At 40.4% G+C, this 14,799-nt stretch overlaps 1 protein-coding gene across 1 annotated transcript in view; it reads left to right on the top strand.

Annotated features, from left to right (window-relative positions):
* The window catches only part of PLB1 (phospholipase B1), an 84,066-nt gene that overhangs the window by 49,388 nt on the left and 19,879 nt on the right, over positions 1-14,799 (top strand). The window contains exons 36-45 of the mRNA XM_050894108.1: positions 3,482-3,533; positions 3,678-3,758; positions 4,893-4,958; positions 5,352-5,452; positions 6,343-6,424; positions 6,869-6,973; positions 8,808-8,903; positions 10,007-10,078; positions 11,969-12,046; positions 14,066-14,126. Coding sequence (XP_050750065.1) covers positions 3,482-3,533; positions 3,678-3,758; positions 4,893-4,958; positions 5,352-5,452; positions 6,343-6,424; positions 6,869-6,973; positions 8,808-8,903; positions 10,007-10,078; positions 11,969-12,046; positions 14,066-14,126 — 794 coding nt within the window. The remainder of the gene's footprint in view (positions 1-3,481; positions 3,534-3,677; positions 3,759-4,892; positions 4,959-5,351; positions 5,453-6,342; positions 6,425-6,868; positions 6,974-8,807; positions 8,904-10,006; positions 10,079-11,968; positions 12,047-14,065; positions 14,127-14,799) is intronic.

Here is a 14,799-nt window from a genome sequence, read left to right as displayed (position 1 = left end):
TGTATGGTCTTATTTCATAGCTGAACTTTCAAATGAAGCCAACAGTCCTGGTTATCTGAAATCCACAAACAAGAAACTGGCAGAAACTGTTTGGTGGTGGTGGCTTCTACTCTTCCTCTTCAACATCTATTCGTTTATCTATTCATCTGTCAATAAATCTCTGAGCACATGGAAGTTTTCAGAAAATGAGCATGTAGTGAATTGATAAAGAGATACTAGGAGGAAAACTAGATGCAATCTTCCATAATTCTGCTTCAGGCTTCTGGATAAGCAAGCAAGAGTGGATAAGACAGAGTAAAACAACCAGCCACAATCTGGAATCTGATGAAAGGAGAATTGCTGATGGTCATATATGGGTTTTGGTGCATTGCAGACCTGGTGCAGTTGCAGCCAGTTCTGCCAATATAATAGGGATTGTTATGTCTTGCAGTCATCTGAATTTAGCTCTTTGCTTTTAGTCACAGCTGGGAGGCTGCATGAGTTGAGCTTTGCTTATCCTGGAAACCCCTGGTTCTTATTGAAAGAGTCAGTGCTGTTTAATTAACAAAACAGATGGCTGCTGGAATTCAGTCATAGTTTGGGCACAGGTTCTGGCAGACCATGCCTGGATTTGACATTGTTAGTTGATATTACCCAGACCTTAATTTTTTTGTTTGGTTAAAGAAAAATTCCTCTTACTTCCCATAGAGGTCTTGGAAGTGAAGTTCAGAAGCCAAGTGAGGTGTTTGAGTTTGCTGTATCTAAGCAAAGATTGTTAGGATTTATCAGATATTTTTATTGGTCTCCTGTAGGCCTTGAGTAATTTCTGACTCATACTAGCAATCTCAGTAAATGCTTGGATTTCCTGACAGAAATAGTCTGCTGGGTGCCCTGATATATCCTACAGCCTCCCATACCTGAGAGAAGGGATTTTGTTTCCTAGTGATGACTGAATGTGTCTGTGTATGTCAGTGAAACATGAGCAAGGATTATGGCTCTGATTCAGCCATTAATGAGAATTTATTAACATACTTCTATATGCAGCATATATCCAGATTAGCTTCAGCTTTTGCTTGTTATAGGAAAGAATGAGATAGGTGCCTGTCTTGTATTTTGTATTGGTTAAATCCTAAACAGGCTTTTTGGAGTGGTGGGAGGACTTGAACAGGATACACACCTCTTAAGTCACCAGTATGACTTAAAGGATGTTGTACCAGTAGCAACCGAGGCATTACTATTAAATAGTTATTTGTTAGCTGTATGAAATGAGTTGATGGATGTTAGTCCATTAGAGGTGGATGTTAGTCCAGAAAAATAGTCTGTTTTTTCTCTGTCTTGTAACTCTCTGTAGAAAGATGTGCAAAAGCAAAGTCTCATAAACTACTACACTAATATCCTTGAACTTTGAGATGCTTCTTTTGGGGTTCTGTTCTGTCACATTGTGGCTCTTAATGCATCCGAGAAGATGAATGCATCCTAGTTGAATATTGACATGTATTGCAACATAAGGAAATGTTTCTCCTGCTTTAGGTATTTGGCCCTGGAATGATGATGTAATCCAGCATTTATTCTTCATCAGCCCAAAATATCCATTTTACTGTGATTCAGAGGGCAAACAGAGTCCACCAGCTAATGCTGGTATTTCAGAATTGTTACCTGGCCTGTCTCACTTTAGGGTGCTAATTTGGAAACTGCTTTCCAGAGGTTCTGGGACCTTTCTGAAATCAGGTAGTTCTGCATCCTTACCATCTTTTGGAAACCAGGTGTAAGGGTTCCTTAAAATGAAATCAGTGGCTGCTTTGAAGAGCTCTTTAGTGAACTTGATGGCAATGTAGCAATGCAGGTCTCATTCAGCAAAATGTTCCTGAGCCTTTCTGCATTCATTGCCAAAGTGCCTGTGTACATGCTGGAGTTAAGGATAGATCTGAAGGATGTTGCTGAAGCAGAGCCTGGCTGAGATCTCTGATTTCACATGGAAAAAAAGGAGGTTAAGAATTTAAGACTGAGAGGAGAGAACAGGTCACAGAAACTCTGAATATCTGTATTTCCTATTAGCAAACTGTTTCTGTTGATCAGGATCTAAATTTGATGGAAACTGCAGCTCAGGGATGGGTAATTGCTGGCACTGCTTCATTCAAGATGTTGCTAGATCTTACTGACTACGTTGGCTCAGGATGCATCAGCACTTCAGTGACTGCATGAGAAATCGAAGGTGTTGCAGACTGTGAGCTCAATAAGTGGTGTTTTCCTCTGGGTCAATATTGAAGTTGATGCCCTAGCTTAGGGGTTTCCACAGTAAGAACAGAAGGAAATTGTGACCACTTGTGGCTTGTGATAGCTTTGGGATATAAATAAGTAGGTTATGACATTGGACAAGGGTAATGGTGAATGGAACTATTACATGCATACAGTGTCTGTGTCACAAGCAGATGTATGACAGGGCTCATTCTCCAGTAAATACTCTTATGTTAGTGTTAGATCAGTATTCAGTTGGAGGAGGGTGGTGAGAGATACCTCCTGTTCCTACAGTAAACACAGCGTTGCAAAGGAGAGCTAAGCTCTGGTTGCCATACAAAACAAGTGTCATGCTTATTAATGTCAGCTGATACGCTGCCAGAAATGATAGACAGTCAGTGAAGTGTTTCTAACAAGAGCCTGGAGGGAGATGCAGCTCATACCATACTACAGAGCTGCCTGGAAGGCCAAAGCTTTCCAACCACATTCTCTTTTCTATGCATATTTGAGGATCAACATGTCAGGACAGTCAAACAAGGTTGAAGTGTTCAGCCTAGGTAACTCAAAATTCATGGCCGTTTATATATATATATGTGTGTATATATACAAAAAAGAAAGAAAGAGTGCTCACCTGGCTATTGGAAAACAGTGAGGCTGTCATCTTAACTTGTCTGAGTAATCTTGAAAGTTTCTTGGGTTTTTAATTACCCTGGAAAGGTAGTGTGCGCAGAGCTGTTTTACATAATTGAAAATTAAGTATTGACTCTGAGTGCAGGCTACAGAAATAAGGGAGGTGTGCACAATGAACTCTGAAACACTTCAGCTTTGCAGGGGGATGAGCTGTGGTTTATGCACAAATGTTGCTCAAGAGGTCAGTTAAATATTGGGACTTGGGATTCCCTTGTTGTTTTAGTCCACAAGGAATAGATTGATAGCAGCCTAGTTCTAAACAGGCCATCTGCTTACAAACATGTTGCTGTGTCTGGCTTTTCAGCTGTTTTAGGTGCTAAGCACTGTAATAGAAGCTAAACTTATGGTTTCAGATTAATTACTGAACTTGAGTAAAATCAGTATTCAGGTTCAATTTGGTGTTGACTTTCCACAAAGACGTGAACATGTAATTTGATCACAGCAACATGAGTATTGTACTGTCTCCTCACTCAACCCTTCTGATATCTGACAACTTGATTTAAGGTGTCTGAAGAACGTTAATGTTGATCTCTCCATATGGGTGTTTCTTTCACTCACTAGTTGTCCTTCTTCACAGGCACTTACCAGCCCAAGCAAGAAATCTCCTGAGACTAATGAAAACTGATCCTGTAAGTTGTCTGGGACTCCTTTAATTTTACAGCATGAAAAGAAACAGGTGTTGCTTCACAAGATAGATCCACCTGCAACGATACCATGTGCCTATCACAAAGTCAAAGAAATTCAGGCTCGTTATTTTCTTCTTTATTGCACAGAGAATTGACTTCAGTGCTGACTGGAAGCTCATAACGGTGCATATTGGAGGCAACGATCTGTGCAACTATTGCAAAGACCCTGTGAGTAGTAGAACTGGTTAATTGAAACTGTAGTGGGACTGTGATGTCAGTGCAGAAACATGTCAAGGGAAATCAGTGGATCTTTAGAGCCTTCACACAGATAACATGAGTTTTATATGCGCTGCTGTATGTTTTGATGGGGGTTGGTGCTGACAGTGCCCTGATATAAAAACAGTTACCAGCAACAGAGTAGGATGGTTTTGTTTTCTCTGGCTTACTCCAGGGTAAGAACCACTATCTTTGCTACTGTCTTTTGACCACAAGCAAAAAATGGAAGGGAAGAAAAGCTTCACTCCTCTGATGTGGTAACTGCTCTACTGCTAGCATGGCCTCTTTAGACATGCAAGAAAGAATTATACTGCTTTGAACTACCACTAGTCCAATCCTACAATTGTCATCACCCTATAACTCCCAGTGTAGGGAGGTGCTAGGAATAGGTGAGGTATGTATGGAGGAGGTTGCTGCAGTGCCCAATATCGTTTGAATTTTATGCTTCTCTGGATTGTGGAGAAGCCTTTAGGGCTGCCATAAGGAGATCATGGGAGTTGAGTGGGCAGGTGGCAGGGAGAGGCCACTTTTCTCTGCCAGCTCTTACTCTCTTGCCTTTAATATGCTAACTTCTTGTAAGCATTTTCAATTCTCCTGCAACCCCTTGTGCTTGAGAAATTTCCTGCTTCTGCAGGAGCCTCGCTACGCATCTTTGCTGCTGCTGCCAAGTATTATAGCTTTATTTATAGTTATGACCTTGACTAGCAATGATTTCACCTAATTTTACAAGAGCTTATCAGCTGGCTGTGAGCACGCCTATGGCTGCTTGGTTCATGCTGTTCAGCACGCATTCAGATTGGGTTTCTTCCTGCATCTTTACATGAAGGACCCAGTGGATTTGGGTTAAATATACTGCTACTCCTCAACAAGGTTTATTTTAAATCCAAAATTTCACCAAGTCTTTCTACATTTTAGATTAATTGATATGCTTAAAATCCCTGGTCTCTAGAAAGAAGCAGGAACATTCTACTGACCAGAGTGTTGTATGGCAGAAATGGAAGTGAATTAATGTGATTCTCCAGCCTCCCAACCAAAATGTCTTGTGTCTCCCTTTAGCAGTAATCTCTTCTCTTCTGTTTCTATCAGGATCACTACTCAGCTGTGAATTTCATCAGAAGGATTCAAGAAACTCTTGATATTCTGCACAAGCAGGCAAGTGCTGTGAAATTGTCCTGGTATTCTAGCTCGTACTGGTACATGACTGACTGGTTCTAGCTCTTCTGTTCGTTTGATTTTGGGTTTTTTTTTCCATTCTGGTACCGAACATATTCCATTGACTTCTACAAAAGCATTTTCTTTTGTCTTGTCTATCTGAGAATAGTGAGATGCGGTCTGAAATGACAGACAGTAACACTGGACCATGGTGTTGGAAAAGAATCAAAAGCTGAGTTGGGGGTTTTGTTGCCTTTTTTTTTTTTTTTTTTTTTCCCCCCCCCTTCCAACAAAAGGGAAGGGGTGTCAGATGGCTGGACTTTGGGGTAAAATAAATGCACTGTGGGCTGCGTAACCAGTTCCTTCTAAGCTAAAGTCTGACTTACCTTTCAGGTTCCGAAAGCTCTGGTGAGTCTGGTTGAAGTGATGGACCTCGTCCCTCTGAGACAGTTGTTTGTGGATACTCAAGTTCAGTGCCCCACTTACATGGCAGAGTAAGGCTTGTTTGACTTCATTTTGTACCTGAGCTTACTGTCCATGATGATAAAGCATATTCTTATTCCACACTTTTCTCATCATTTGAACTGATGTTCAAAGGTAGCACTACAGTCCTATGGACATCCCATGCAGTCCTGACATCACCCTGCCTGATGGTGTTGGCTTCTCTTGGCTTTGACCTAAGTGTTGTCAGAGGACCTGCGTGTTTTGTCCATGTCTAGAACTGTAAGGTTTCCTGTGATACATAGTGTACACCTCACTGAGCTTGGGTTAAAGTTACTGATACAACGTTCCTCAAGGTGGGGTTGAAGTCCACAAGCATTTGGATTTTCAGGCCTTTTGAGGGAATGTGAAGTATTTGCAGAATAGACAGGTTTCTCCTGTTTCAGAGGCTTTATTGCAATGGGTAATTTGCATTCTTTGCTGACCCTCCAGACAGGGACAAATTCTGTGTCTTGGGAATGCAAAAGGAATTGTTGATTGGAAAGGTATCAGCTCAGAGGTAATGCAGCCAGTAAATTTCAAAGATCTGTTTTCTAGTTCCAGAGGGACTGGCATGCACCTCTGTCGGGCTGCAGGGCCTTTGGCTGCCAGGGAGCAATGAATGGGACAAACTATCATAGTACAGTGTACATCACTTTGATATACCTGGCGGTGAAACCAAACTGATTTAGAGTAGTATCATTCATGTGAAGCAGAAAATAAGACTAAGGGTTGAAATGATGAATGATGGCAAGGACGATAAGACATTTTCACAGAAACACGACTGTACAGGTTTCCTTGTTACTCCCATGTCACGAGGGCGCTGGGTGGCAAAGGGTGACTTCTGCATTCTCAGATTTCTAACTCTCTCTATTCCTGTTTTTTCCTCCAACCTCTCCCACAGTTATCTGTGTAGTTGTGTTCTCACAGGAGAAGAAAACTCACCAAATTTAACGATGGTGAGGGAAGCCACCAGAGCTTACCAGGTATGTTTATCAAGAGTGGTGCAGTTACTTTATTTCCAGTTGATGTGAGCTCTTGATTACCAAGCAACATATCATAGCAATATTTTACCCAAATGGGCCCTATGAGCTAAGCAGGAGGTAATCTGATGCTATCCAAAACACCATATGACCAAAACCAGCAGCAAAGCTCTTCAGAAAACTTTTGTTTTCTAGTACAGATGGATAGGTGGGAGTTTAGTCACCAAAATCATGTCCCCCACAGACAGTTGTAGTATTGTGTTCCAGCCTTCTCAGCCGCTTTGCAAGGCTCACCTTTTGCCAACATCTGTGACTATTTCAGTTAGGTAGTAAAAGCTTCCTTCTGATTCTCGGGCTCTCAAAAAAAAAAAAACCAAACCAAAACCACCCAGTTATGATGCAGAGATGTTGATGGATTATTGGTGGTCGTTTTTTTGTATCTTGCAGCTTGGCATTCGGAGACTAGTGGAGTCTGGCAGATACGATACTCATGAAAATTTCACAGTGATCCTCCAGCCTTTCCTCCAAAATCCCAAGATTCCTGTTGGTCAGGTATGGTCTCAAAAGACTTCTGCATGCAAAGGACTAAGTGTGGGTATCTAACATATAGAGACTATATGCAAAATAGTTTCAGCTTGTTCTGTGCTTTTCTTATTAGAACTTGTTGCTTTTTGGTATAGTACATCAGAATTCTTCATATAGTTAGCAGTTCTTTGTTTTACATATTGTGCTGTCAATATGAATTACTGTTTTGGAAAATTAATCAAAATCTGAATGAAGAGGTTGGTTTGTGTATGTTCTCAGGGGTACATAAACATTTTTCTTTCTGAAAATATAACACGATTAATAAAAGACAGACATTAAGTTACAGTTCTTAAAGCAACATCTCTGCACTGCTCACTGGAGACTACAGCATCACCTCCTCTTCATGTCCCATAACTCTTTCTTCTGTGTCTGACAGAAAGAGAAATTTACATATGATCTGGTGGAAGTAGTAGTTTTATGTAGTGAGCCCTTTTTCCTGTTATTGGCAATTATATTTCGGTACCTTGAATGGTAAGTCTCAGTAGGCTATAAATCTAGGGTATGACCCAAACCTTCTCTGAAACTGAAACTCCATTTTCACATGCATCTGCACTTCCTTATCGCACCTGGAACAAAGCAGATGGGGCAAAATATTGAGCAGGGATTACTCAGGTATAATTGAACCAGAGTGATCCTGAAAACGCTGGCAATAGCTAGTGATAAGTTTGAAAAGTTGAGATGCTGCTACAGACAAATTTGCAAAACTGGCTGAAAGCTTCCCAGGAAAAACAGGCTTTGATTTTTTTTTTTTTTTTTTTTTTTGGGGGGGGGGGAGGGGGTTGGGGTTTTGTTTGTTTTTGTTTTGGTTTGGTTTTTTGTGAAGCTAGTTCCTGTGAAAAGTCATCACTAGGGATTTTGGTACTGAGGTAGGGAACACAGAAATGAAAACAGAAGCAGCAAAATATTTCTGAACTTTTTTATAGTCTCACAAGCATTAGTTCAGATTTTAAGAAAGCTCAGGATGCTGGTTTTTCTGCTTATCTCACACAACATTCAGATGTTCCTGAACTGAAAACTCTGCCTCTAAACTTGGCAAAAGATCAGATATAGATACAAATTTTGGTAGTAGTCCTCTAATAAGCTAGCCCAAACACACCGAATCAAAACCTACTCAAGTTTTGAGGAAGGACTGCTCTGACCAAAAAAAAGTTGTTTCAGTCATCTGTGACCTAAACTCTTTCTCATCAAAATGCTCACATGAAAGTCAAGATATTTCAATTTCCAAAATCCATTTCCTTCAGATGCTCCAGTATCTGTATTAAAGTACAGCTTTGCTCAGAAAGGAGACTGTACTGGTGTACTTGGTCAGGCTGGCTGCCTTCACTCGAACACTTACTTGCTTCTTGCTCCTTTCAAACTTGCAGAACTGACACAGCTGTGAAAAAGCAGATGGGCTCCCTTCCTTCTGGTAAAGCATCCGTAACATGCCTGTTACCATGTAAAGGTACCGCAGAGCATAGTGGTGCCTGTGGTGCCAGTTCTGATGATGTGCCGAGTAGAGGAACCCATCTTTATGGCAGAACCAGAAGAGAGACTAGACATGTAATTGAAAATGGTGGGTTTGCTACTTCTGGGTGGATCTGCCCTTGGATGCACATAAGCATCTCTAGTTAAGCGTTTCTGGTAGCTCATGGACCTGCTGAAGTACACTTTGTATCACCAGGTAATCATGAGACTTTCCACATTGGACCAGCAAGAACAAGTAGCTCCCATTACTGGCTCTGATTTGGCCTCAGCAACCCCAAGTTGGAGCTGTGGGGATTCTTCTGCACTCAGATGTCCTTTATGCTTTCATTTGTAGGATGGGCACCCAGATGTCTCCTACTTTTCACCTGACTGCTTCCATCCAAGCCAGAAAGGCCATTCTCAGCTTGCCAAGGCTCTCTGGAATGCTGTGGTAAGGTGACAGGCTCTGCATATAACGTGGTCTTTACCTAGACCTGACTACCATTAAAATAATCTCTGTAATAAACATTGCAATGAAGGCCTGGATAATGCTGGACCTTGTGTTTGTTTCTTCTTTACTAGTCAGATACCCTCAAATTTCTGGCGCTGCTCTCAGCCTAGAATCTCTTGCTTCTTAAAGTGTGTGGGGAGGAGAGGGGTGCTGTAAGTGCATGTTGACAGTCATTCATGATTTCAGCTGAGCAACTTCAAGTCTACTTTAGACTTTGTCATGAAAGGCAGGACAGTATTCAATAAGGATGATGTTTCTATGAGCTGATGTGGGAAACCACCAAATAAAGAATTGTAACTGCACACGTCAATTTAAAATGGGTTACTTAGAAGTTTGTTTTAAATCCATGTGTTGTGAATATCTCATTAGGAATTAAAGTGGCTTTAATTCAGTTTAGTTTTACTACCTTTGGAAATGAGTAAAGCTCAATAAAAATGTATCATTAAAGATTGCTTAAGCACACTCATTTTCCTTAGCATTGCAGTGCAGTAGGAGTACGCATGCAGACAGAGGTGGTATCTCAGATCCTGGATGGTAACTTCTATATACTTTGGGGTAATGTCTTAACAGCTGACATGATTGCTTGCAATCATCAAGCAGTACCTCTAATTAAATTTGGTTTAATCTTCTGTGCATAAACAGCCTTTTGTTGGAGATGCCATCATGCATCTTAGCTATAAAAATTGAGGGACTTAGTGTCTTGTCTTTTATGCAAGAGAAGAGAGTTTACGACCTAGCCTTCTGGCGAAATTCCAAGGTACTTCATGTGCCTGCCAAAATCCTCCAGGAGTTTAAACTGATCCAGAGTAGCTTTCCACTTCCCATTTTCAGCTTCTTTCTAGAGTTGCTGTTTTGTTATGGAGTTGCCATGTTCTTTCTGAGAAGTAGATGCATTTCAGCCTTAGGTAAATCAAGGTCTGTAAATACAGGCAGCTTTATATAAATTTGAAAGGTATATTTATATTCTTTGGATTAGAATTGTTACACAAATGTAAGATGAGCTGACATGGTTACAAAATAGGGGTTTTTGTCTTCCTTTCTAGTTACAGCCTGTAGGCCAGAAAGCTGACTCATTTGATTTCATGGCTGACATCATCCTCGACTGTCCAACTCAGGTAAATATTACCCACGTTGTGGAAGCTGGGTATCAGATGGCTGTACATGCTTGTGCTTGCTGCAGAGAGCAGGGGTTCAGTATGTCTGAAACCAGTTTACTGAAAATTTTTGTTCTCTGCTTACCTCTGAGTGAACAGGTGCTCTCATATCCCTGCTCTGGTGTCCCTTGGCCTTTTACTGTGCCATAAATACTGATTGACAACATGCTGATTTGTGTGTTTTCAGTTGTAGCAGAGGTTGTGTTTTGTTATGTTTGTGAAGTATAGAGGCAGCTCAAGCAGCAAACAACAGAATATGCTGCATTAATCAGAATCAATGGGGTTTGGGCACCACAGCGGCTCTGAAAACCCCCAGTATCTGTTATCTCTTGAATTAGTGGCAGGTTGGTTTTCCTGGCCTGATCCATAACAGGGATACTTCAGACTCTTTGGAAGCTGCTTCTACACTTATAAAACAAGCTGCTGAACTTGCAGTACAGTTGCTAGGTATCAGCACATGGAAATGATTGCTGCAGTCAGCAATAATTGACTCCCTTTCTCCAGCAGTTTCAACAAGGAGGCCAAAGAACTGAACAGACCAGGGAGCCGAGTTGTACTCTAGAGTCAGTCTAGAGTATGACTGTCTAGAGATAGTCATTCAAGTCATACAGGAGGATTTTGTCCATACTGTGTGTACATCCTGTCAGAAAAGCAAGATCTGCTGAGTTATCCATCAGCACGTTTCAAAAGTCCTCAGATTCACTTAAATTGGTCCTACTTCATTTTACCCAGTATTCTTTCCAGGCAGCTTAAATTACCCTACCAACTTCTTCAGTGCCAAATAATGTGGATTTTATACTTCTTTCCCTTCATCCACTCCTATTCAAAGATGCTGCTTTTGAGAAGTAGGCATAGAAAAGTTTTATGTCCCTTGCAAAGAATGTGTGACCATTGTTTTCAGAAACGGTAAGCACACAGTGCTTTGAAAAAGTCATTGATAGAAGTGCCAGTAGGTTTCCCTGCTCAGAAAGCTCTAAGGTAAAGACTGTGAAACAGTGCTACAAAGGAATAAATAGACTGTTTCTAGGGGATTTCACCTTCTGTGTTACTGAAGGGAGTAGTAGATGATTTCAGATTCTGACACCCACAAATTCCATTTATTGTTCCCACAGTTTCTCACTACAGTTTTAAAATCCTACTTCAGGTAGTCATGTCCATGAAAATATCAGGTGTGCCAGATTGTAAGGACCCAACAAGCCAAGGAAAATTATTTATATTGAGGCAACTTAAAGCAGGATAAAACCCTGCAAATAAAAGAACAGTGGGTCTTCTAATCAATTAAATATGCCTTCTAATTTTAGTGCTTTATAAGACCTCCTCATGCAGATATTGGAATTGCTCTTAACTGAGATAAGTGGGCATCCCAGTGAATTTTTTTAGGCTATACAACGTGCATGTCTTCCTGAATGCATGTTGCATTAGTAGGGGACAAAAGTAACCATGCAATTTATACAGCCTCTCTTGGAGGGAAGAGTGATCCTTTCAGTAACGAAATTTTCATCTCCCCTCTGCTGACACAGGCAGATTTGCCCAGGTTTCTCTAGACTTTACATCACTGTCTTTTGAAAGGACTAAACATCTAATAAAGTCTAAGTAATTTGTGGAAAGTTAGGAGAGGAAAATGTTAAACTGCAATTGGGATCTGGCATATGTCATTTTTGCCATAAGGTGCTAAACACAAATCTTACTTCTGAATTTTAAGGAAGGACCATGGTTTCAAAATCCAGATCCCCATTTTGCAGCTTAGGCAGTTACTCTCTTGGTGATATGATGTCTTGATATTACTTGCTACGGTCTGTGCCATGTGTTTATTGCCAAATTTCTCTTACTCTTGTACTCCTCTTTCTCCAGGACAAACCATTCCTGGGAACATACAAGAATAGCAACTACACATATCCACCTGTAGAGCCCACTAATGAGCCAATAGAGGTAACTGTTGCATCTTTTGCTGCATTTTAGTCAAACTCCGCAAAGCTGTATCTGGTGACTGTTCACACATCATCCTGAATTTATAGATGAGATAAACTGTTACCAGTTTTTAGAAAGGGAAGTCTATCTTGCATTGCCTTTTTTCCTGTGTAAACAAATGTTAAACTCTACTTTTCCTAAAAGCCAAACAAAATGAATTGTATTAATTGGTGCAATTGTATCAAAACTCTGCTCAACAGTAAGTCACCTAGGATGCATCATTAATTCAGATAGCAAGTTCCTCACAATAGGGAGAAGATAACTTAGAACCCTGAGCCCCCAAATGATCTGAGGAAGGTTTACGTATTCTCGTCTTGAGCCACTGCACTTCCATGCGCTCAGGTAGGCTTAACCTGTAGAGGGCAGTCACCTTTACATATTGGATAGGCAGCCAGATACAAAGGAGGTGATAGGAATCCATTTTCAAAGGGATTCATTTTCCACCATGACTGAGCAACTATCACAAGGTAGCTTGAACAAACTGCAGAAACAAACTTTGTGTAGGACTTGAAGAAGTGGGGCAGTTATTTGCTCTTGACAAATGGCTGCAGGCATGCAGACTAAGTGTGGTTGGAGATGGCAGTCAAAATGGGCTGGGCTAGTTTGGCATACTGGGGGTCCTCATGCCTAGCCAAATTCTGAAAATCTCTGTGTGTCTTGAGGGTTACAAAGAGCAACAGCTGTTATTGTTTCAGCAAGCCATAGTTTGCAATATTGAAGTGGGATTTTTATCTGTAGAGCTAGAGTTATACTTTTAATGGGTAATTCTTGCACTTCCACTGAATCTCAACAGCAATAGCTTTTGAAGTGATAGGGTAAAAGAAAGAAACAGTAGAGAGAGTAAAGGAACAGTTTCTTCTCTGCTCTAAAAATAAGCCCAGCTGTCCTTTCTAGCCTCTGCAACCAGCCTTTAACTAGATGGCTGATAGTAGAGCCCATTACACCATTTTTTACAAGAACAGATGAATTTGTCTTGGTGTTTTTTAACACTAACCATGCTTTCTGAAGACCACTGTTCCATGTAGTTTTTCTCTGAATGGTAGAATTGTGCAATCGTAGAATAATTGCAGTTGGAAGTGACCTCAGGACATTCCTAGTCCAACCTCCCACTCCAAGCAGGGCTGGCTCTTAGATCAGGGTAAGCAACTGTCTTTGCTCTTACAGGGACTGCCCATTACAACAATTACAATTTTTCCCTCGCTGCCTTCTTAGCTAATATTGTTGCTCACTACCAAAGAGTGTGAGTGGCACATTCATCAGCTGCTTCTGCTGGTGAACCAAGATGTTCTGCGATGTGTGGTTGACTCAATTTCCTCAATTGGTGGAATAAACATAATACCTATGATATCACCTACAAATGTATGGTAAAGGCCACTTATTTAGAGGCTGATAGCTCTCTTTACTGAAACTTTTGAAGCTTCAAAATTTTTTAAAATTTTATATTCAGTGAAAGCAAGCCCTTTTTGAAAGTTTCTAGGAAAAGAATAGGTTTCTAGTGAGTTACCTGGGAAATAATAATAATATAATATAATACAATACCTTAATATCATTTTATAACTTTGCAGAGGATTTTATTGTTGATTTTTCTTTTGTTTGTTTTTACATCTGATGTCTCTTGAGACAGAGCAGGACTTCAAACCTGGAGACCCTACCTTCTAGGTCATGGACAGAATCTCCAGGCTGTAGAGGAGATAAAAAAATTTATCCTTTTTATGGAACTTTGTCATAAGCAGTATTTCTAGATGAAATGTTTTGCCTTTGGAAAAAATTTATGCTTTGGCTAGAAAACTTCACCAAAAGTAATTAATGTTTGGACAGTATTCCACAAAGAAGAGGAAAGGGCTGTTGAGCTATATAGGTACTGAACTAGGATCTATGTCTTAACTTGGTTTTGCCCTTCACTGTAAAATTAAACCATATATGAATTCCATATTATCTTCTAACCACAAAGTGAACCAATTTTGTAACTTGCCATTTCAGAATTGGGGCAGTGACCTGTCGTGTTCTGAACAGGCTCCATCCAGTCGTGTCCCAACATCAGGTGAGAAAGAACTTGTAAGCTAAAATCACAAATAGGAAAGATTTCACTTTTTGTTTTTAAATACAATAAGATCTTGAAATTGTAAATCCTAGATGAAAAGGAAACAATAAAAGCTGATATATTTAGCAGCAAAGGAAGAAAGTCTGTCTTGCCATACACAGAAAGTTCTGCAACACAGCAGGTGTGCTCTCTGTGGATAAATATGATCACGTTTAACATACGCATATATCATATACAGCAACATGGCAGATTAAAATTGCCTAGGTAGGTTAGTGGCTCAGCAAGTTTGACCTACCTGGTGAGCCTACTCTGATAAGCAGCGCAGTAGAAGCGCTGTGTGTAGCTGGAAGGCTTTATGAGCAGATTGCTAACGGAAAGTATTGATCTATGACCCAAACCTGAAAACCAATTAAAAGGGATTGAATGTATGCATCCCTAAACATATCTAATCTGTTTTCATTTTTTTCCTAAGCTGTTTTAAGGTCCATTTATTTCCTTGTTAGTTGAGTACACTGTTGCAAGCAAAGGCAAGAAGTTATGCCTTTTGCCTAGCTGATGCATAGAACTTGAGGCTCATTCTCCCTAAAACTCTGTAAAAATACCATCAGATTGGAACCAAAGACTTGGATCTTTATTCTGTTAAACAGTATTTTTGTGTCCGTTATCAATAATC

Source organism: Gymnogyps californianus, chromosome 3 (genome assembly GCF_018139145.2).
Source record: "Gymnogyps californianus isolate 813 chromosome 3, ASM1813914v2, whole genome shotgun sequence".
NCBI classification, from domain to species: Eukaryota; Metazoa; Chordata; class Aves; order Accipitriformes; family Cathartidae; genus Gymnogyps; species Gymnogyps californianus.
The sequence above is the reverse complement of the archived record's forward strand: the minus strand, read 5'-3'. Positions and strand labels throughout refer to the sequence as shown.